This window comes from Carcharhinus amblyrhynchos, chromosome 19, assembly GCF_965287045.1.
Source record: "Carcharhinus amblyrhynchos chromosome 19, sCarAmb.v2.hapA, whole genome shotgun sequence".
Classification (NCBI taxonomy): domain Eukaryota; kingdom Metazoa; phylum Chordata; class Chondrichthyes; order Carcharhiniformes; family Carcharhinidae; genus Carcharhinus; species Carcharhinus amblyrhynchos.
The window spans coordinates 20,204,906-20,226,571 of NC_137342.1; the positions used below are offsets into that span (position 1 = coordinate 20,204,906).

Here is a 21,666-nt window from a genome sequence, read left to right on the forward strand (position 1 = left end):
AATTTGGCAGTGGGGTTGTATGATGCTCATACCTCAATAGCATTGGTCGTACCAGTAATGCACTTATTATAACTGTTTTTCAAAAACGAATCAGTTGAATTTTGCAAGCTTTTCAGGCAAGTGAAAAGGCTTTGTTTAGGTTTAGCTGTGTTTGATTTGTTCATGATGTGGAGATGCCGACGTTGGACTGGGGTAAGCACAGTAAAAAGTCTCATAACATCAGGTTAAAGTCCAACAGGTTTATTTGGTAGCACTCCAAAAGCTTGTGCTTTGTTCAGATTTGTTCAGACATTTTTACCAGCAAGAACACAAATGAGAGAATCTAACATGCAAAAGCTAGAGTGGAATAATCAGCTAGAAAGATACACGAGTGCTGAAACCAGTTAAATCTCATGGGATCCAGGGTGAGGTAGCCAAATGGATACAAAATTGGCTTGATGACAGAAGACTGAGGGTGGTTGCAAACTGGTGGCCTGTGACCAGTGGCGTGCCTTAGAGATCAGTGCTGGATCCATTGTTATTTGTCATTTATATTAATGATTTGGATGAAAATTTAGGAGGCATGGTTAGTAAGTTTGCAGATGATGCCAACATTGGTGGCATAGTGGACAGTGAAGAAGGTTATCTAGGATTGCATTGGGATCTTAACTAATTGGGCAAGTGGGCTGATGAATGGCCAAGCGAGTTTAATTTGGATAAATGCAAGGTGATGCACTTTGGCACATCAGGATTTACTTAGTTAATGCTAACTGAATATACAACACTTTTTTTTCCAGATGCACAAATTTCTTGTAGACCAACATTTATCAATTCCACTACAGCAGATGCCTCCAATAAATGACCAATATCGTTTTGCAGTTTTGGTCCCAGTGTTGTCCACGTCAGAGTCTGTGAACCAATGGATAGTTCCGTTGGATATTCAGCATTATGGAAAGATCCATAAATTGGATTTATTATAGCACCAACATTATGCTGGGCTTGGGGAGTGTTACAGAACAAAGAGATCTAAGGGTACAGGTTTATAGTTCCTTGAAAGTGGAGTCACAAGTGGACAGAGTGGTGAAGATGGCATGTCGCATGCTTGGTTTCATTGATCAGAACATTGAATGCAGGCTTTGGGATGTCTTGTTGAATTGTACAAGACATTAGCAAGGCCACACTTAGAATACTGTGTACAGTTCTAGTCACCCTATTATAGAAAGGATATTATTAAACTAGAAAGAGTGCAGAAGAGACTTATTAGAATGCTACTGGACTTGATAGCTTGAGTTATAAGGAGAGGTTGGCTAGACTGGGATTTTTTTTGCCTTGGCGTGTAGGAGGCTTAGGGGTGATCTTATAGAACAAACAGCACAGGAACAGGCTGTTTGGCCCTGCAGTGACCATGCTACCCAGCTTAACTAAAACTCCCTACCCTTCCGGGGACCATAACCCTTTATTCCCATCCTATTCATGTATTTGTCAAAATGCCTCTTAAAAGTCACTATCATATTCTGCTTCCACTACCTCCCCCAACAACAAGTTCCAGGCACCCATGACCCCGTGTAAAAAAAAAAAAATCTACCTCGTATATATCCTTTAAACGTTGCCCCTCGCACCTTAAACCCCCCCCCACCCCCCGAGTAATTGACTCTTCCGCCGTGGGAAAAAGCTTCTGACTATCCACACTGTCCATGCCTCCCATAATCTTGTAGACGTCTATCAGATCATCCCTCAACCTCCATTGTTCCAGTGAGAACAAACCAAATTTCTCCAACCTTGCCTCATAATTGATACCCTCCATACCAAACAACATCCTGAAATCTTTTCTGTACCCTCTCCAAAGCCTTCTGGTAGTGTCGCGACCAGAATTGAACACTATTCCAAGTGTGGCCTAACTAAGCATCTATAAAGCTGCAACATGACTGCCAATTTTTAAACTTGGTGCCTCGGCTGATGAAGGCAAGCATGCCGAAGCCTTCTTGACTACCTTCTCTACCTATATTGCCACTTTCAGTGACCTGTATACCTGACTACTGAGTCTCTTTGCCTATCAATACTCTCAAGGGTTCTGCCATTTACCATATATTTCCTATTTGTATTAAACTTTCAAAATGCATTACCTCACGTTTGTCTGCATTAAACTCCATCTGCCACCTCTCCGCCCAAGTCTCCAATTGATCTATATCCTGCTGTATCCTCTGATGGTCCTCATTGCTATCAGTAAATCCACCAATCTTTACGTCATCTGCAAACTTACTAATGAGTTCAGTTACATTTTCCTCAATCATATATATTGCAAAGGTCCCAGCACTGATCCCTGAGGAATGCCACTTGTCACAGCCCTCCATTCAGAAACGCACCTTTCCAATGCTACCCATTGTCTTCTTTGATAGAGCCAATTTTGTATCCACCTTACCAGCTCACTTCTGATCCCATGCGACTTCACCTTCTGCACCAGTCTGCCATGAGGGACCTTGTCAAAAGCCTTACTGAAGTCCACGTGGACAATATCCACCCTCATCAATCATCATTGTCACTTCCTTGAAAAACTCAATCAGTTTGTGAGACATGACCTCCCTTTCACAAAACCATGTTTCCTCTCACTAGTACGTTCACTTATTTCTGAGTGGGAATAAATCCTGTCTCGAAGAATCCTCTCCAATAATTTCCCTATCACTGATGGAAGGCTCACGGGCCTGTATTTACCTGGATTATTTTTGCTACCCTCTTTAAACAAAGGAACAACTTTGGCTATTCGTCAATCCTCTGGGACCTCCCCTGCCACCAGTGAGGATACAAAGGTTTCTCTTAAGGTCCCAGGAATTTCCTCCCTTGCCTGTCTCAGTATTCTAGGGTATATCCCATCATGCCCTGGGGACTTGTCTCCCTTTAATGTTCCTCAGGAGCCCCAAAACCACTACCTTTTGATTGCTTTTTGAGATCAATAAAATAATAAGGAGCATAGATCAGCTAGATAGTCAACATCTTTTACCAAAGGTAGGAGAGTTTAAAACTGGAGGGGAGAGAGCAAAAGGGTCCAGAGGAGCAATTTATTCTCAGACGGTGGTGAGTATCTGGAACAAGTTGCCAGAGGTAGTAGTAGAGGCGGGTACAATTTTGTCTTTTAAAAAGCGTTTAGACAGTTACATGGGTAAGATGGGCATAGAGGGATATGGGCCAAATGTGGGCAATTGGGACTAACTTAGTCATCCTACAAAAAAAGGCAGCATGGACAAGTTGGGCTGAAGGGCCTGTTTCCATGCTGAAAACCTTTGACAGACAACATTTCGGACTGATCTTGGGAACTTATAAATTAGTATTGCTGGTATCAGGAACCTCTTCCTCTTTTTGTTGACCGACCGCAGTAATGCCCCGATGAGTGCTTGTGTTCCAGCTCCATTCTGCCAAAACTGTGTTTTCTGTTTATATTGCTGCCAGCCAAAGGGATCTTCTCACATTCTCTGCATCTGAACGCCAACCCTAATAATTAATAGTTGCATTCCATCAAGTAGTATAACATGTAGATTAGCTTGCTGTGTATCCTCAGTTTTAAAAATAGTAACAGAGAAGAGTTAGATATATGATGTACATCCTCAATGATATGGTATTCCAGCATATCAGTGCAAAAGATGAGGCTGAAACATCAGCCAGAATTGTCAACTAGATGATCCATCTCGACTTTCTCCTGAGGCCTCCAGCATCACAGATGTCAGCCTTCATCCAATTTGTTTCACTCCATGTGATACCAAGAAGCAGATGAAAGCACTGGTTACTACAAAGGATTTGGACCCTGACCACATACTGGCAGTAGTACTGAGGACCTTTGCCCAGAGTCTGGCTAAATGGGCCATTTTCAGGTCGGCAAACTAAGTAATGGGGTTCCCTAAAGATCTTTACATGGGCCTCAACAATTTACAATCAATATTAACGACTTTTATAAAGAGACCAACTGTATTGCAACAAATTTGCTGATTTTTTTTTTCTGAGATAGGTAGGAAAGCGAGTAGTGAGGATGATACAAAGAGACGACAAAGTGATATAGAACATAGAACATTACAGCGCGGAACAGGCCCTTCGGCCCACAATGTTGCGCCGACCAGTCTTATTTTTAAAAAAAAACATTGACCCACTAATCTAAACCAATCCCTTTTCGTCCATAAACCTATCCACCAATCTCTTAAACGCCCCCAAACTAGGCGCATTTACAACTGCAGCAGGCAGGGCATTCCAGTCCCTCACCACCCTCTGGGTAAAGAACCTGCCCCTCATATCCGTCCTATAACTACCCCCCCTTAATTTAAAGCCATGCCCCCTCGTGCTAGATTTCTCCATCCGAGGAAACAGGCTATCACCATCCACCCTATCTAAACCTCTAATCATCTTATATGTCTCTATAAGATCCCCTCTTAGCCGCCTTCTTTCCAGTGAAAACAACCCCAAATCCCTCAGTCTCTCCTCATAGGACCTCCCCTGCATACCAGGCAACATCCTGGTAAACCTCCTCTGCACCCTCTCCAAAGCCTCCACATCCTTCCTGTAATGTGGGGACCAGAACTGCACACAGTACTCCAAGTGCAGCCGCACCAGAGTTGTGTACAGTTGCAACATGACGCTGCGACTCCTAAATTCAATCCCCCTACCAATAAACGCCAAGACACCGTACGCCTTCTTAACAACCTTATCTACTTGATTCCCAACTTTCAGGGATCTATGTACACATACACCTAGATCCCTCTGCTCCTCCACTCTATTCAAAGTCCTCCCGTTAGCCCTATACTCAACACATCTGTTATTCCTACTGAAATGGATTACCTCACACTTCTCCGCATTAAACTCCATCCGCCACCTCGCGGCCCAGCTCTGCAACCTGTCCAAGTCACCCTGCAAACTTCGACACCCTTCCTCACAATCTACCACACCTCCGACTTTGGTGTCATCAGCAAACTTACTAATCCACCCAACTATACCCTCATCCAGATCATTAATAAAGATTACGAACAGCAGTGGCCCCAAAACAGATCCCTGAGGCACACCACTCGTAACCGAACTCCATGATGAATAATTACCATCAACCACCACCCTCTGTCTCCTATCTGCTAACCAATTCCTGATCCAAGTACCTAAATTACCACCAATCCCATACATCTGCATTTTCTGCAGAAGCATACCATGGTGAACCTTATCAAACGCCTTACTAAAATCCATATATACCACATCTACTGCCTTACCCCTATCCACCTCTTTGGTCACCTTCTCAAAGAACTCAATAAGGTTAGTAAGGCACGACCTTCCCGCTACAAAACCATGCTGACTATCTCTAATCAATTCATTACTCTCCAAATAACTATAAATCCTATCCCTAATAATTCTTTCTAAAACCTTTGGGTTTTAAAAGATTGGGTTTAGTGAATGGGCAAAAAGTTGGCAGATGGAGTATAATGTGGGAACATGTGAGGATGTCCACTTTGGCAGAAAGAATAGAAATGAAGAGAAACTGCAGAATGCTGCACTACAGTGATGTCTGGATATGTTTGCACGTGAATCACAAAAGGTACAGCCATTTATTAGGAAGGCATATTAAATATTAGTCTTGATTACAAGTGAGTGGAATGCAAAGTAGGGAAGCCTTGCTAAAGGGCAATAATAAAATCACATCGGGAATATCGTTTTGGCCTCTTTAGTTAGGGCAGGATATCCACGCAGTAGAAGAAGTTGGTGAAGGTTCGCTAGGCTTATTCCTGGGATGAAAACATTGTCTTGTGAGGAGAGGTTGTGAAGTTTGGGCTTGTACTTAGGAATTCAGAAGAATCTGAGAGTTAACTTTATTCAAGCATATTGAATTTTGGGGAGGGTTGAGAGGATCACCAGAATTCTACCGTTCCGTCCACCACAGAATCGGAGTGGGCAGGGGACAGATGACAGGAAATGCCCATTGACCTTAAGCTTGAATGAGGCCATAAAATCCCACCCTGCTGTTTCTTCCCATGGGCAAAATAGAGCTGGGGGCACAGTTCCAAAATGTGTGTCTCATTAAATATTGAGACAAGGAGGAACTTATTCTTTCAAAGTGTTGTTAGTTTTTGGAATTCTCTGCTATAGACAGCAGTGGAAGCTAGTGTGTACTCAACGGATATGGTATATGGATTTCTAAAAGGCATTCAACAAGGTGAAAAAAAATGATAATGTAACAAAAAGGCTAATTAGTTTTGGGGTAATATATTAGGACAGACAGAAGATTGGTTAGCAGACAGAAATTAGAGAGTAGGGATAAATAGCACATTTTCAAGTTGGCAGGTTGTTACTATTGGGAGCTGTAAGGTACAGTGCTGGAAGCTCTGCTATTTACAACCTGTATCAGTAACTTAGATGGAGGTAGTGAGGGTAGTATAACTAAAGTTTGGTGAAGATCCAAAGCTAGGTGGGACAATAAGCTATGAGAACACAAAGATGCTACCAAGGGATAAGGTTAGTTGAGTGCATATGAGTTGGCAGATGGAGTGGGAAAATAAATCACCTGATCATAATTTTTGCACCTTGAATTTGGCTAAAACAAGCATGATATGTTTTACTTCAGGTCTGATTCAAATGACCTACTAGGGAGCTTTTATCAAACAAAGATTAACGATATTCTTCGATAAAATGTATGGAAAGAAAATTAGCAATAACTTTTAACAACTACAAACATAAACAAAACAACTACAATACTGTACAACCCTTAACAAATATATCTAAGATGGTCCAACCTAAACCAAAACTTCCTTTAGATAAAACCCTTTTCGCAGGTTCAACACAGCCAAGCTAAATGCTCATGAGACACTAGAATTGAGTCTATTGGATGAATTCTGCAGCTTCCTTGATAAACTCAGAACAGCTTCCCAGACCAGCGAACTCTCTGCTCAAGCAGATTTTCTATTCCAGAAAGATTTTCAGCTAAACCAGCAGAACTTTCCAAAACCAAGGGGAGAGAGAGGGACACACACACTGCTTTCAGTCTGATGTCCACTCCCTTCTAAAACTCGAATCCTTAGCACCAAACTGAAAATAAGAGGTCCTGTCACCTGACCTGCAATCATTCTTCCTCCTAACAATGCAGAATTATAAACAAACCCCTCTTTAAGCAGCAATAAAAGCACATCTCCAGACAAACCGGCAACCATGACATCAAATGAGAGACGGCACAATGATACAGTCATTAGCACAGCTGCCTTATAGCTTCAGGGACTTAGGTTCGATTTCCGGCTTGGGCCACTGATTGTGTGGAGTTTGCACGTTCTCCCTGTGTCTGCGTGGGTTTCCTCTGAGTGCTCTGATTTCCTCCCACAGTCCAAAGATGTGTGCTTAGGTTGATTGGCCATGCTAAATTGCCCCTTAATGTCACTGGATGCATAGGTTAGAGGGATTAGTTGGGTAAATATTTGGGATTATGGGGATAGGGCCTGGGTGAGATTGTTGTCAGTGCAGACTGATGGGCTGAATGGCGTCCATTGCGCTGCAGGGATTCTATGATAAGGCTGTGAGCATGTTCAAAGAAAATTTCTTAAAAGTACACTAATATCACAGTAGGAAGAAGAAAAAAGCAGACAATGATGAAAATCTTTTAAATGTTGCTTTATGGAATCACAGTGTCCTTATACAATAAACACATAGATGCAATAGGAAGTTAATACTTTGGACTTTGATTGTAATGGGGCAAGAGTAGAAGTTTGTAATCATGCCTTGACACACTTTTGTTTTCCCTGTTGAGGCATAATAGAATATTTAAGAGTTGATTATCAGCTGTTAAATAGTGTTATGAATACTCCTTTCATGGCCAACAAGTCCGGGTGTTTTATTTGAACCCTGAGCTTCTGGTCCAGAGGTAGGTACACTACCACAGTGCCATGACACTTCCCGAATACAACAGTAAGAAAACATTGATTCGAAAGGGCTTTTTGGTCTCCTTGATTTGGAGGCAGGATAGTGCAGGTTAACTGTTAATTTCTGGGATGAGGGGATTAGCCTATAAAGAGACTACAATCTCTGGAGTATGAATAAATGAGCGTGATTTTTTTTTGAAACAAATAAGATTCTAAAGGGATCCAACAGGATAGATGCTGTGAGAGTGTTTCCCTTGGCTGGAATTCTAGAATTATGGGACATGGTCTCAAGATAATGGGGCTGATTATTTAAATCTGAGATGAGGAATTTATTAGTTCAAAGTATTGAGGTAACTTGGAATTCTGTACCCCAGAGGGCTGTGAAAGTATGGTAGTTGAGTTCTCAATAAATTAGCTCAAAGGAGGATATTTTATTGAACAATGACTTAGATCTTATTGATTCACTTTAAGGGAAATCAGCAGATTGAAGTAGTCTCTTACGTTAAGCTGTATCAGCAAAAGTTCGTTGGTTGCAGCATTCGGCTAGTTGAATCACAGTCTCATGTACTGTGCAGGTTATGAATAATTCGTGCAAGTTGCTTTTGGTAGATTTCTTTCTTGTAAGGATTTTCATTTTTGTTCCAGGCAGGCCCAGGGGCATCGATTATGGCTTCAGGAATTCAAGATTTTAACAGGACAGAATCTGATCGACTGAATGAAATCAAGGGACATCTTGAAATTGCGTTGTTAGAAAAGCATTTTTTACGTGAGTAATTTGTTAAGGTTTACATTATGACAGTGAAATTGTTGTATATGTAGTTTCTATACTTGCAGTAGATCAAATTAACTGCATGGAAGTAGGCTGTTAGACATTTAAACCAAATATGTTGTTCCTAATATTTTCTGCAAACCTTTGAGGATCATTTTGCAGACTGTTTTACATCAGTGCCTTTTATGTTGCTACATTGCACCATTATTTTTACACTAATATTTGATGCTGTTCTGATTCTGTTTCGAGTTGCTTCACCTTAATAAAGAATATTCATTTTCATGTTTATAAAATGAGGAAAAGAACGTTTAGAAAACTAGTCAGTCCAGGATGTAAAGCAGAGTCATATGGTTATAGTATGATATTGGTTCTATTTGTTGTGACTGCTAGCTCTAAATCAACTATGTACTGCAGCCATTTTAGCATTTCACACGCCATCTTGTTCTTAGGGCACTCCTTTGAGTCTTTAATTACATCACAGTCTGTTATTACTGTTCTGTATTTGCTTGACTAAAATTTCTGTTATCGAATTGTATGTTTTTTTTTGCAATGGCAGCATTGTTCTTTCTATAGCTGTGTCTGGCTTTGTGAAGTTAATACTGCAGAGAGCCCCAGAATAGTATCAACATTTGCATTTAATACAGGAATGTTAATATTTGCAGACGTCTCTTTGCATGGAAAAGATTGTTCTATATACACTTTTCATGAGAATATTTTCTTCATTCTTCCTTTTAAACATTATAGATCACCCTGATGGATTCTGAACAGGCAAAATGTTGAGCAGCCAGAAAAACCATCATGACTACAAATAGGCTGTACCTCATGTGGATCTCTTATTTGAGTTGAATGTTGCCTGTTACTGCTTGCATAATGCAATTAATTTTTTCTTCTTTTGGATTAGACCTCTTGCCTTTTTAAATGTTTGAGGTAGGAAGTATTCTGGACCTGCCATGCAAAATTATTTAGACCAGACATAGAGTAAAAGTATAAAGTTTTCTAATAATCTGACATTTTCAACTTTTGGTAGCTTTCTTATTCCTGTTCTTTGCCTTGGGTATAATGCTGTTTGTCGAGCACAGAAAACCTCCAGGACAGGAGTAAAAGAAACAAAAACTTTGTACTCAAGTTACTTGGAAACACCTAAGACCAATCTTGCACTTCTCAGTGGCTGTTGGAGAAAACAAATAAAGTAGTTAAAAGGAAAGTAAAAAGGCACAATTTGGAAGCTTATATTTGCATAAGTCAAGTACTTGTAGCTGGGATTATGGTACGTGCTTTGAAATTAACCTATATCATGCTTATGGATATTTGTTGCCATAGAATGGATTTGGAAGTGACTTTGGTTTCCGTTTTGCACATTAAAAAAAATCCCAAAAGCTTTCTGCATGGTGACTGAACATTTTATTACTCGTTTCAAGTGGCAAACCTTTACATCTAATGTAGTGAGAACAGTTCCATTCATAGTACTACTGTGTTAATGTTTGCTAAGAAAGTACTCCTGGACAAGGGGGTAGTCAATTGGTGATAGATTGTCTAGCAAGTCTCTGCATGGGAAAGGTACCTGCTCCTTGAATCAGGATTAGAAATGTAGGAGAAATTCCATGTTTGAGGCCAGTCAGACGTTGAACAAACTGCATCTTTATGACAGTGCTTCCGCTAGGGTTGGAAGCTAAATTCCCTAGCAGTTTTGGCAGGCAAAGTTTGTCTAGAAAATAGATTAATGAAAAAAAATGACTCACCTACAGAGAGGCTGTGGAGTGTGGTTCACTTAATCTCATTTGTCAAAAATTAGGATAGAGTGACTTCAGTGAAACTTTCTTTGGTTGTTACTGTATGTATTTGGTGCACATCGGATAGGAGACAGACCATGACATTTTGATCAAGCTCTGGAGAACATGCATGTGTGGAATGTTATATTTAAAAAAAAAGCCATTCTGCCCATGAAATGGGTAGGCTGATCAAGTGAGGTTTTTTTTTTGAGCATCAACATTGAATATTTGAATCATGCTTTGCTGTAAGCATTTGTGGCAACTTTAGCTATTTTTATACATCAGTGTTTTGGATTGAAGTAGGGAGGAAAGAAATGCATGATATTCAGAAGAATAAATGGTGCAGATGAAGCCTATCTCTTCATGTGCATCACTATATTTAAGATTGGGGAGGTGATGGTAGTGGTATTGTCACCTAGAATATCAATCCAGATACTCAGCTGGTGACTGGGCTCAAATCCCACCACAGCAGATGGTGGAATTTGAATTCGATTAAAATAAATTTGGAATTAAGAATCTACTGATGACCATGAAACCATTGTCAATTGTTGGAATCTGGCTCACTAATGTCCTTTAGGGAAGGAAGTCTGCCATCCTTACCTGGTCTGGCCTACATGTGACTCCAGAGCCAGAGCAATGTGGTTGATTCCAAACTGCCTTCTGAACAAGGGCAATGAATGCTGGCCAGCCAGCGAGCCCATGTCCCATGAATGAATGAAAAAAGCCTGTTTTTTTTTGTTTTTTTTGTGTTTACTGGCTTTGAATTCCAATTCTCTTGATTTCAAGCAGACTAATTTTCCTTCTTTACAGTCAAGTACTTGTGATATTGTACAGCATCTTGGTGAGACCACATCTGGAATATTGTTCTATTTTGACCTCCTTTATTGAGGAAGGATGTGAGGCTTTGGTGGCAGTTCAGAGGAGATTCACCAGATTGATGCCGGGGATGAAAGGTTTGACATATGAGGAGAGATTAAACAGCTTGGTCTTCAAATCACTGGAGTTTAGAAGGATAAGAGGGGATCTGATCGAAATAAACAATTTTAAAAGGGATTGGTAAAGTAAGTAGACCAAATGTCCCTTCTTATGGGGCAACCTAGAACAAGAGGTCACAGGTATAGGTTGAGAGATTTAAAACTGAGCTAAGGAGGAACTGCCCCATAGCGCAGTGGAGTCTGAATCGTTGAATGGTTTTAAGAATGAGACACATATATTTCTAATAAAAAGAAGGATATGGGGACCAGGTTGAGAGATGAATTTAAGACCAGGAAGAGATCAGCCATGATCTGATTGAATGGTGAAGCAGGTTCGAAGGGTTGAATTTGCCTACTTTTGCTAATTCCTATGATATTGCACGTGGTACATAGAGTGCATTTCAGTTATAGAAATTATACTCGGAATAACAAGTATGCACCACGTCACTGTGTAGTTCTTGCCTGTTTTCCCCATTGGATTAATTTGATATGGCTTTAAGATTTTAGCTTTATTGAATTTGTTCTCCAGTGGCTTCAGCTTTTGTAGGGAGATGAATGCACGCTTACATAATGTAACAATTCTCAAATTTATACCAATATTTTCAATATCCCTCATTTCCAAGAATTTTGATCTGTTTGGGCTGTAGCAGTACAAAGAAGTATATTCTATTGTAATGTACTCACTTGCATCTTGGTGATTATCTCATTTCAAACTGAAAGTTTGTCCTTTTAGGCCTGAGGTGTTTGTCTTTCTACCCCGAGCTTGCATTTTGTTACTTTTTGCTGACCAGTTATCACAGAAACGTTTACCAACTTTTCAGGTTTGACGTGATTTTAGTCATTATTTCCAAAGGTGAGCTCCAGTCAGATATTACTCCTAACTTAATTTATGATTGAAAACAATCAAAGCATCTTCATTTCGCAGTGTGTAATTTGGTAGAAGTTGTGTATGGATCCAAGTACTGAAATTGAAAATTTTACTTAAATGAGCTTGATATAATGTGTTTGGTTAGTTGTTTTATGTTGTAAACTAATAGAACATTATGTATTGTTAGGTTGAGTACAAGACTTGGACAGGTTAGGAAAGTGGGCAAAGAACTAGCAGATGGAATACAATGTGGAAAAGTGTGAGGTTATGCACTTGGGAAAGAGGAATGGAGGCATAGACTATTTTCTAAATTGGAAAATGCTTAGGAAATTGTAAACACAAAGGGACTTGGGAATCATCATTCAAGATTCTCAAGATTAACGTGCACGTTCAGTCAGCAGTTGGGAAGGCAAATGCAATGTTAGCATTCATGTTGAGAGGGTTAGAATACAAGAGCAGGGACGTACTTTTGACGATGTGTAAGGCTCTGGTCAGATCCCATTTGGAGGATAGAGCAGTTTTGGCCCCATTTCTAAGGAAAGGTGTGCTGGCCTTGGAACGGGCCCAGGGGAGGTTCACAAGAATGATCCCCGGAACGAAGAGTTGTCATCTGAGGAATGGTTGAGGGACCCTGGATCTGTACGCGTTGGAGTTTAGAAGAAACTTACAGTATATTGCGAGCCCTGGATAGAGAGGACATGGAGAGGATATTTTCACAAGTGGGAAACCAGAGGGCACAACCTCAGGCTAAGGGGACAATCCTTTAAAACAGAGATAAGGAGGAATTTCTTCAGCCAAAGAGTGGTGAATCTGTGAAACTCTGTGCCACAGATGGCTGTGGAGGCCAGGATGTTGAGATAGATAGGTTCTTGATCAATAAGGGCATCAGGGTTTATGGGGAAAAGGCAGGAGAATGGGGATGAGAAAAATATCACCATGATTAAATGGCAGAGCAGACTCAATGGGCCAAGTGGCCTAATTTTGCTCCTATGTCTTACGGTCTAAGACAGAGCATACTATTATAGTCTCAATTCCAGACTGATCCCTTACTTCCCTCTACTTCTGAAAACAAATTTTGCCCTACATAATGCCTTCAACCTTTGCTCTTCCATCTCTAATCTACAATGTTCTCTACTCTCTGAACTCAGTGTCAGAGACTTGAGACGCTTTATCCCCACAGCCTGGACCTCTCTGCTCAAACACCCTCTGCCTGTTTCTTTCTTCCTCTTTTTCTCCCGCACCACCCCCCCCTCCACTTCCAAAGTCTCTTTAAGAATTAATTCCTTGATAGCACCTCTCCAGTTTCCCTCCTTAGTCTGACTCTGACGTTAAACTGTAATTATCTTGTTATTTTCATATAAGTTGTTTAAAGTGTAAAGTGGGCAGTAATCCGTTAGATTTGTAGCCTGTTGAAGCAAAGAAGTAAGAAAAAAGATTATTTACTCTGTGCAAAAGCTACATTATATGTGATTAGAATATGCAGTTCAGATGATATCATAAACAAAGGTCAACTAACCTGAGTGTTCTTTCATCTAGTACCTTACCTGGATTAGCAGCTGTCAAAAACAGCATGTGCTATCTGATTCTGCTTAATTTAAATATTTATAGAATCATGGAATGATTATAGCACAGAATATGGTCATTAAGCTCATTGAGCCTGTACCATCCATCTGCAACAACAATTTGGCTAGTTTCACATCTCCTCCATAGCTCTGTTAGTTATTTCCTCTTCAGGTGCTGATCCAGTTCCTCCTTGAAAGTTGCAACAGATCTTGCCTTCATCACCTTTTCAGGCAATGCCTTCTGGATTGAAACCACATATTGCCTAAAAAGGTTTTTTCCTAATAAGAACATAAGAATGTAAGAAATAGGAGCAGGAGTAGGCCGTCTAGCCCCTCGAGCCTGCTCTGCCATTCAATAAGACCATGGCTGATCTGAAGTGGATCAGTTCCACTTTCACGCTCTCTCCCCATAAACCCTTAATTCCCTTGTCTATCAAAAACCTATCTACCTGTGACTTAAATATATTTAGCGAGGTAGCCTCCACCACTTCAACGGGCAGAGAATTCCAGAGATTCACCACCCTTTGAGTGAAGAAGTTCCTCCTCAACTCCGTTCTAAACTGCGCCCCCTTTATCTTGAGGCTGTGCCCTCTAGTTCTGTTATCCTTTCTAAGTGGGAAGAATCTCTCTACCTCTACCTCTAATGTTGCTGTAGGTTCTTTTGCCAATCACTTCAAATTTGTGCCTTGGTTTTCAATGCGTCTGACAGTTTTTCTCCATATACTCTGTCCAGACTCTTCATGATCTTGAACACCTCATCAAATCTTCTCAACCTTCTCTATGGAGTACATCCCCAAAATAATTGAAGTGCTTTTGCATTTTTGGATTAAACTTTCAGTATCAAGTTGTTCCTCCTGGCTATAGTTTCACAATTAAATATTTGTATTAAGTTTGAGGGAAATTCTACCTCTTGTTAATGAGAACACATGTAGTGTGTATAATGATGTATAATGGCTGGAGTGAATTAAATGTGGATGTAGTTAGATATGATTGAGAAAGGTAATTATTCTGATCAATGCGATATTGGAAAATGTTTTATTATTTGTGGTCTCATATAGACTGTCGCAACAAGCCTTTTTTTAAAGGGAAAGAAGTGATGTTAGATTTGAGAGTGTGGGAATGATAGAAGTCCTTCTTAAGCATTTTGCATGTGTTTTTACAGGCAAGGTTGGGCGTGGAGCTGTATGAATACTTGAAATGGTGATAAATATTCAAAGACACACTAAATTTAATGGAACTAAACTAAAAATAGTGAAGCCACCAGTCTACATCTTCAAGTACAAAAAGGAGTTGGGAGAGATATAATGGAAACACTAATGATAATTATTGAAAAGCCTCTGCAACAGGAATTGTGCCAAATGATTAGAGGGCAGAACATTAATTCTACTTTATTTGTAGATGGCTAAGGAATGATGTTTTCACTTGGCACTGGGGCCTTGAATTTTCCTTTCCAAACAAGCTTTGAAGGATTGCAAAGAGTTTCTCAATTTTGTGGCAACTTTTGTTTTGGAAGAGATATTTGTGAGATTGGTGAAATATTAATAATTCTATGAATTCTGTGGTGAAAAATAAGGGATCTCCCATGTAGATGAGGAGGAATTGCCTCCCTTAGCTCATTAGTATTCTCTTCCCTAGCAAGCATCGGATGTTCAGTCATTGAATATATTTGAGGCTGAGTTAGACAGATTTTTGATAAGGGAATCCAAGGTTATTGGGAATTGGCAGGAAAGGCATCAATTAGACCAGTCATGATCAAGGAGCTGAATGACCCATTCCTGTTCCTATTTATTATGATATGTTTAATTTCATGGTCACAGTCTGTGAACTTATGGAATGCTATTTGTGCTACAGTCAGAAGTCTGAAGTTCCTAGACTAAATTCTGTTTGGAAATTCGACTGTTTACAAAAGTACAAGAAACTAGCAAGAAATATCAAAACAGACTGTACCAGTATACAGGAAGGAAGAAACTAATTGAAGTAACTGATTCTTGGGCAAACTAGTGACATAATAATTGGAAACAAGGAAATTGCAGAAACTTTGATCAAGTCTTTTGTATCAGTTTTCACAGCAAAAGACACAAAAAGCAGCCCAAGAATAGTGGAAAATCAAAAGGCAAAAAGGGAGGGAGGACCTCGATGACGAGAGAAAATATACATAGAAGACTAAAGGCTAACAAGGTCCGTTGGTCCTGATGGCCTGCATCATAGAGTCTTAAAAGAGTGGCTGTAGAGAGAGTGAATGCGTTGGTTGTAGCATTTCAAAAATTCCTAGATTCTGAAAAGGGCCAAAGAAGTGGCAAACCACAAATGTAGCACCATTATTCAAGAAAGAATGGATCTAAAAAGCAGGTTGCGATTGCCTCGTCAGTCTAACATCTATTATTGGGGAAATGCTAGAATCCATTATAAAGGAGGTAGTAGCAGGACTTTTAGAAAATCATAATATTAGACAGGGTCAACATGATTTTGTGAAATGGAAATGTTTGACAAATTGATTATGGTTCTTTGAGGATGTAATAAGTGGACTGGATAAAGGGGAACCAGTAGACGTCATACATTTCTAAAATTCATTTGATAAGGTGCCACAAAATATTGCTGCACAAGATCAGAACATGTGGTGTTGGGGGTAATTATATTAATGTGAATACAGGATTGGCTAACTAACAGGAAACAGTTGGACAATGAAGCTCATTTTCTGATTGGCAAACAATAACTTATGGAGTTCAGCGGAGATCAGTGCCTTGACCTCAGCTATTTACTATGTGTATTAATAACCAACTGTATTGTAGCCAAATTTGCTTATGATACAAAAATGCATAGGAAAGACAAGTTCTGAGGAGAATACAAAGTCTGGAAAGGGATGTAGCTAGATAAAGTCAGTGGGCAAAAATTTGTCAGATGGAGTATTATGTGGAAAATATCAGGTTGTCTACTTGGACAGAATAATAAAGCAGAATGTTATTGAAGTGGAGAGAGACTGCAGAATACTGCGGCAGGGGAATCTGGGTTGTTTTGATCATGAATCACAAAAAATTGACACACAGATAAAGCAAGTAATTAGAAAGGCAAATTGAATTTTGGCTGTTTATTGCAATGGGAATGGTGTATAAAAGCAGGGAAGTCTTGCTGCAGCTGCATAGGGCATTGGCCTGACCTACAGTACTGTGTATAGTTTTGGTCTCCTTTCTTAAGGAGGGATATACTTGCATTTGAAGCAGTTTCAGGGGAAGTTCATAGGCTGATCCCTGGATAAAGGGTTATCTCGGAGGAAGGCTGAGTAAGTTGGTCTTTTATTCATTGGAGTTTAGAAGAATGATGTTATGGTGATATTATTAAAAGGTACAAGATTGTGAAGGAGTTTAACAAGGTAGATGTTAGGCGGATGTTTCCTTTTCTGGGAAATCCAAAAGAAGAGGATGGAGTTTAAAAATAAAGTCTCCCATTTAAGACAGAGGTAAGGAGGAATTTCTTCTCCCAGAGGGTCAATATTCTCTCTTTCACAGAGAGCAGTGGAGGCTGGGTCATTGTGTGTGTGTGTGTGAGATATATGTATATTCAATACTGAGTTAGATAGATTTTTGACCAACAAAGGAGTTAAGGGTTACAGAGGACAATCAAATCAATCAAGGCCTTATTGAATAGTGCAGCAAACTTGAATGGCTGAGTCTGTGTTCTATTTCTCATGATTTTATGTTGCACAGCAGTTAGTACTGCTGCCCACAATGCCAAGGACCTGGGTTCAGTTCCAGTCTTGGGTGACAGTCTGTTTGGAGTTTGCACATTCTCCTTGTGTCTGCATAGGTTTCCTCCTACATTCATAAAGATGTAAAAAATACCAAGAGAGGAAATTGCCGGGGCCTTGAGAGAAATCTTTGTATCCTCACTGGCTACAGGGGAGGTACTCGCATTAAGAAGTCTCACAACATCAGGTTAAAGTCCAACAGGTTTATTTGTAATAAACACCACTAGCTTTCGGAACTGGCTGTTCCTTTGTCAGGTGGGTGGGAGTTCTGATCACAAACAGGGCATATAAAGACACAGCAATTTACATGAATAATGATTGGAATGTGAGTCTTTACAGGTAATCAAGTCTTAAAGGTACAGACAGTGTGAGTGGAGAGAGGATTAAGCACAGGTTAAAAAGATGTGTATTGTTTCCAGACAGGAAAGTTAGCAAGATTTTGCGAGTCCAGGCAAGTTGTGGGGGTTACAGATAGTGTGACATGAACCCAAGATCCCAGTTGAGGCCTTCCTCGTGTGTGGAACTTGGCTATCAGTCTCTGCTCAGTGACTCTGCGCTGTCGTGTGTCGTGAAGGCTGCCTTGGAGAACGCTTACCCGAAGATCAGAGGCCAAATGCCTGTGACTGCTGAAGTGTTCCCCAACAGGAAGACAACAGTCTTGCCTCATGATTGTCAAGTTCATTCATCCGTTGTCATAGCGTCTGCATTGTCTCCCCAATGTACCACGCCTTGGGACATTATTTTCTGATGCATATCAGGTAGATAACGTTGGCCGACTTGCAAGAGTATGTACCATGTACCTGTTGGATGGTGTTCTTACATGAGATGATGGCATCTGTGTTGATGATCCGGCACATCTTGCAGAGATTGCTGTGGCAGGTTGTGTGGTGCCGTGGTCACTGTTCTCCTGAAGGCAAGACTGTTCTCTCCCTGTTGGAAACACTTCAGCGGTCATGGGCACTCGGCCTCTGATCTTCAGGTAAGCGTTCTCCAAGGCAGCCTTCACGACACATGACACTGCAGAGTCGCTGAGCAGAGACTGATAGCCAAGTTCCACACACGAGAATGGCCTGAACTGGGATCTTGGCTTCATGTCACACTAACCCTTACAACTTGCCTTGACTTGCAAAATCTCACTAACTTTCCTGTCTGGAAACAGTACACATCTTTTTAACCTGTGCTTAATACTCTCTCCACTCATGTCTGTACCTTTTAAGACTTAGATTAGCTGTAAAGACTCTCATTCATGTAAATTGAGTTTGTGCCTTTACACAAGATTGTGTCTTTACACTGTGATTGTGATCAGAACTCCCACCCACCTGACGAAGGAACAGCCAGTTCCAAAAGCTAGTGGCGTTTGCTACAAATAAACCTATTGGACTTTAATCTGGTGTTGTGAGACTCCTTGTGTGTTTATGCCAGCATCTCCACCTCATGACTTCAGAGGATTGGAGAATAGCCAATGTTGTTCTTTTGTTTAAGAAGGGTAGCAAGAATAATCCAGGTAATTACAGGCTGGTGAGCCTTACTTCAGTGGTAGGGACATTATTGGAGAGGATTTTCAAGATAGGATTTATTCCCACTTGGAAATAAGTGGATGTATTATTGAGAGGCATGATGTGGGTATGCCGGCGTTGGACTGGTGTAAACACAGTAAAAAGTCTGACAACACCAGGTTTTAGTCCAACCGATTTATTTGGTAATAGACTCACAAGCTTTTGGGGTTAGTCCCTTCGTCAGGTGAATGGAGAGTTCTGGCCTCAGACAGAGCATATAAAGCACAGACAGTTTAGAGATTAAACTGTCTGTGCTTTATATGCTCCGTCTGAGGCCAGAACTCTCCATTCACCTGACGAAGGGACTAACCCCGAAAGCTTGTGAGTCTATTATCAAATAAATCGGTTGGACTAAAACTTAGTGAGAGGCAACATGGTTTTGTGAAGGGGAGGTCGTGTCTCACGAATTTGAGTTTTTCAAGGAAGTGATGAAGATGATTGAGGGTAGGGCAGTGGATGTTGTCGACATGGACTTCAGTAAGGCCTTTGACAAGGTCATGGCAGACTGGTGCAGAAGGTGAAGTCACATGGGATCAGGTGAGCTGGCAAGGTGCTTACAAAATTGGCTCAGACAAAGAAGTCTTCGGGTAAGTGTTCTCCAAGGAGACATTCACGACACACGACAATGCAGAGTCGCTGAGCAGAGACTGATAGCCAAGTTCCGCACACGTGAGGACGGCCTCAACTGGGATCTTGGGCTCATGTCACACTATCTGTAGTCCCCGCAATTTGCCTGGGCTTGCAAAATCCCACTAACTGTGCTGTTTGAAGACAAAACACATCTCTTTAACCTCCACTCACATTGTCTGTACCTTTCAAGCTTGATTATCTGTAAAGACTCCCATTCCAATCATTATTTTGTAAATTGAGTTTGTGTCTTTATATACCCTGTTTGTGAATAGAACTCCCACTCACCTGGCGAAGGGGTAGCACTCCGAAAGCTAGTGGCTTTTGCTACAAATAAACCTGTTCGACTTTAACCAGGTGTTGTGAGACTTCTTACTCGGTCAAAGAAGACAGAGATTATCAGTGGAAGGGTACATTTCTGTATGGAGGGCTGTGACAAGTGGTGTTTATCGGATCAGTGCTGGGACTTCTGCTGTTTGTATTATATATAAATGATTTGGAGGAAAATGTAACTGGATTGATTAGAAAGGTTGGTGAATTTGCAGATAGCGAGTAGGACCATCCGAGGATCCAGCGGGATATAGATCAGTTGAAGGCTTGGGCGGAGAGATGGCAGATAGAGTTTAATCTGAACAAATGTGAGGTAATGCATTTTAGAAGGCCTAATACAGATAGGAAATATACAGTAAATGGCAGAACCCTTAAGAGTATTGATAAGCAGAGGGATCTGGGTGTACAAGTACAAAGGTCACTGAAAGTGGCAATGCAGGTGGAGAAGATAGGCAAGAAGGCATATGGCATGCTTGCCTTCATTGGCTGGGGTATTTAGTTTAAAAATTGGCAAGTCATGTTGACGCTTTATAGAACCTTAATGAGACCGCACTTGGAATATAGTGTTCAATTCTGGTCGCCACACTACCAGAAGGACATGGAGGCTTTGGAGAGGATGTTGCCTGGTACCGAGGGCATTAGCTATGAGGAGAGGTTGGAGAAACTTGGTTTATTCTCACGGAGGTTGAGGGGAGGCCTGATAGAAGTCTACAGATTATTAGAGGCATGGATAGAATGGATAGTCAGAAGCTTTTTCCCAGGATGGAAGAGTCAATTACTAGGGGGCATAGGTTTTAAGGTGCGAGGGGCAAGTTTTAAAAGTGATGTATGAGGCAGATTTTTTACACAGTGGTGGATGCCTGGAACTCGTTGCTGGGGGAGGTAGTGGAAGCGGATACAGTAGTTACTTTTAAGGGGCGCTTTGACAAGTACATCAATGAGATGGGAACAGAGATATGGTCCCTGGATGCGTAGGGGGTTTTAGTTAAGTCAGACAGCATGGTTGGTGCAGGGTTGGAGGGCCAAAGGGCCTGTTCCTGTGCTGTAATTTTCTTTGTTCTTTTATGTGCAGGTTAGATGAATTGGCCATGCGGTATTTGCTCATTTGTGTGACAAGATGTGTAGGTTAGGGCGATTAGCAGGGTAAACGTGAGGGGTTAGAGGGATGGGGGTAGACATGGAAAAAGTGTTCTGTTGGAGAGTTGGTGCAAACCAGATGGGTCAAATCCCTGCACTATAGGGATTTGATGGACTTTATTAAATGCATTCCAGAAGGAGAGAATCGATTGAACGTTGATCCAACTTTATTTATAGGCACTGAAGTTTCATAGATTTTTGAATAAAGCTGCCATGGTTTTGCTTCTGATGTTTATGTTTACTTTTGCTGATTTGCAATGGAATCATTTTGAGCAATCAATTAACTAATTAAATATGACAAATTAGGAATTTTGTGCAGGTTTACCATTGCTGTGCAACAACTCAGTTGCTTTGCAGCCCATAATATGGATTCTATATCTCATAGCCCCCTTATCATTGCAAATCCATATAATGGTCCCACGTACGAGTACAACACCCAAATTATGCTTTTCCTCTGGATAAAGGAAAATAAAGCCTAGCATTTATGTAATGTT

General features: G+C 40.7%; 1 protein-coding gene across 4 annotated transcripts in view; it reads left to right on the top strand.

Moving 5' to 3' along the window:
* Positions 1-21,666, top strand: part of gramd4a (GRAM domain containing 4a) — a 145,205-nt gene that overhangs the window by 57,243 nt on the left and 66,296 nt on the right. For all 4 annotated transcript variants that reach the window (XM_080207364.1, XM_080207365.1, XM_080207362.1 and 1 more), the window contains exon 3: positions 8,484-8,604. In XM_080207364.1, the coding sequence (XP_080063490.1) occupies positions 8,484-8,604 (121 nt within the window). The remainder of the gene's footprint in view (positions 1-8,483; positions 8,605-21,666) is intronic.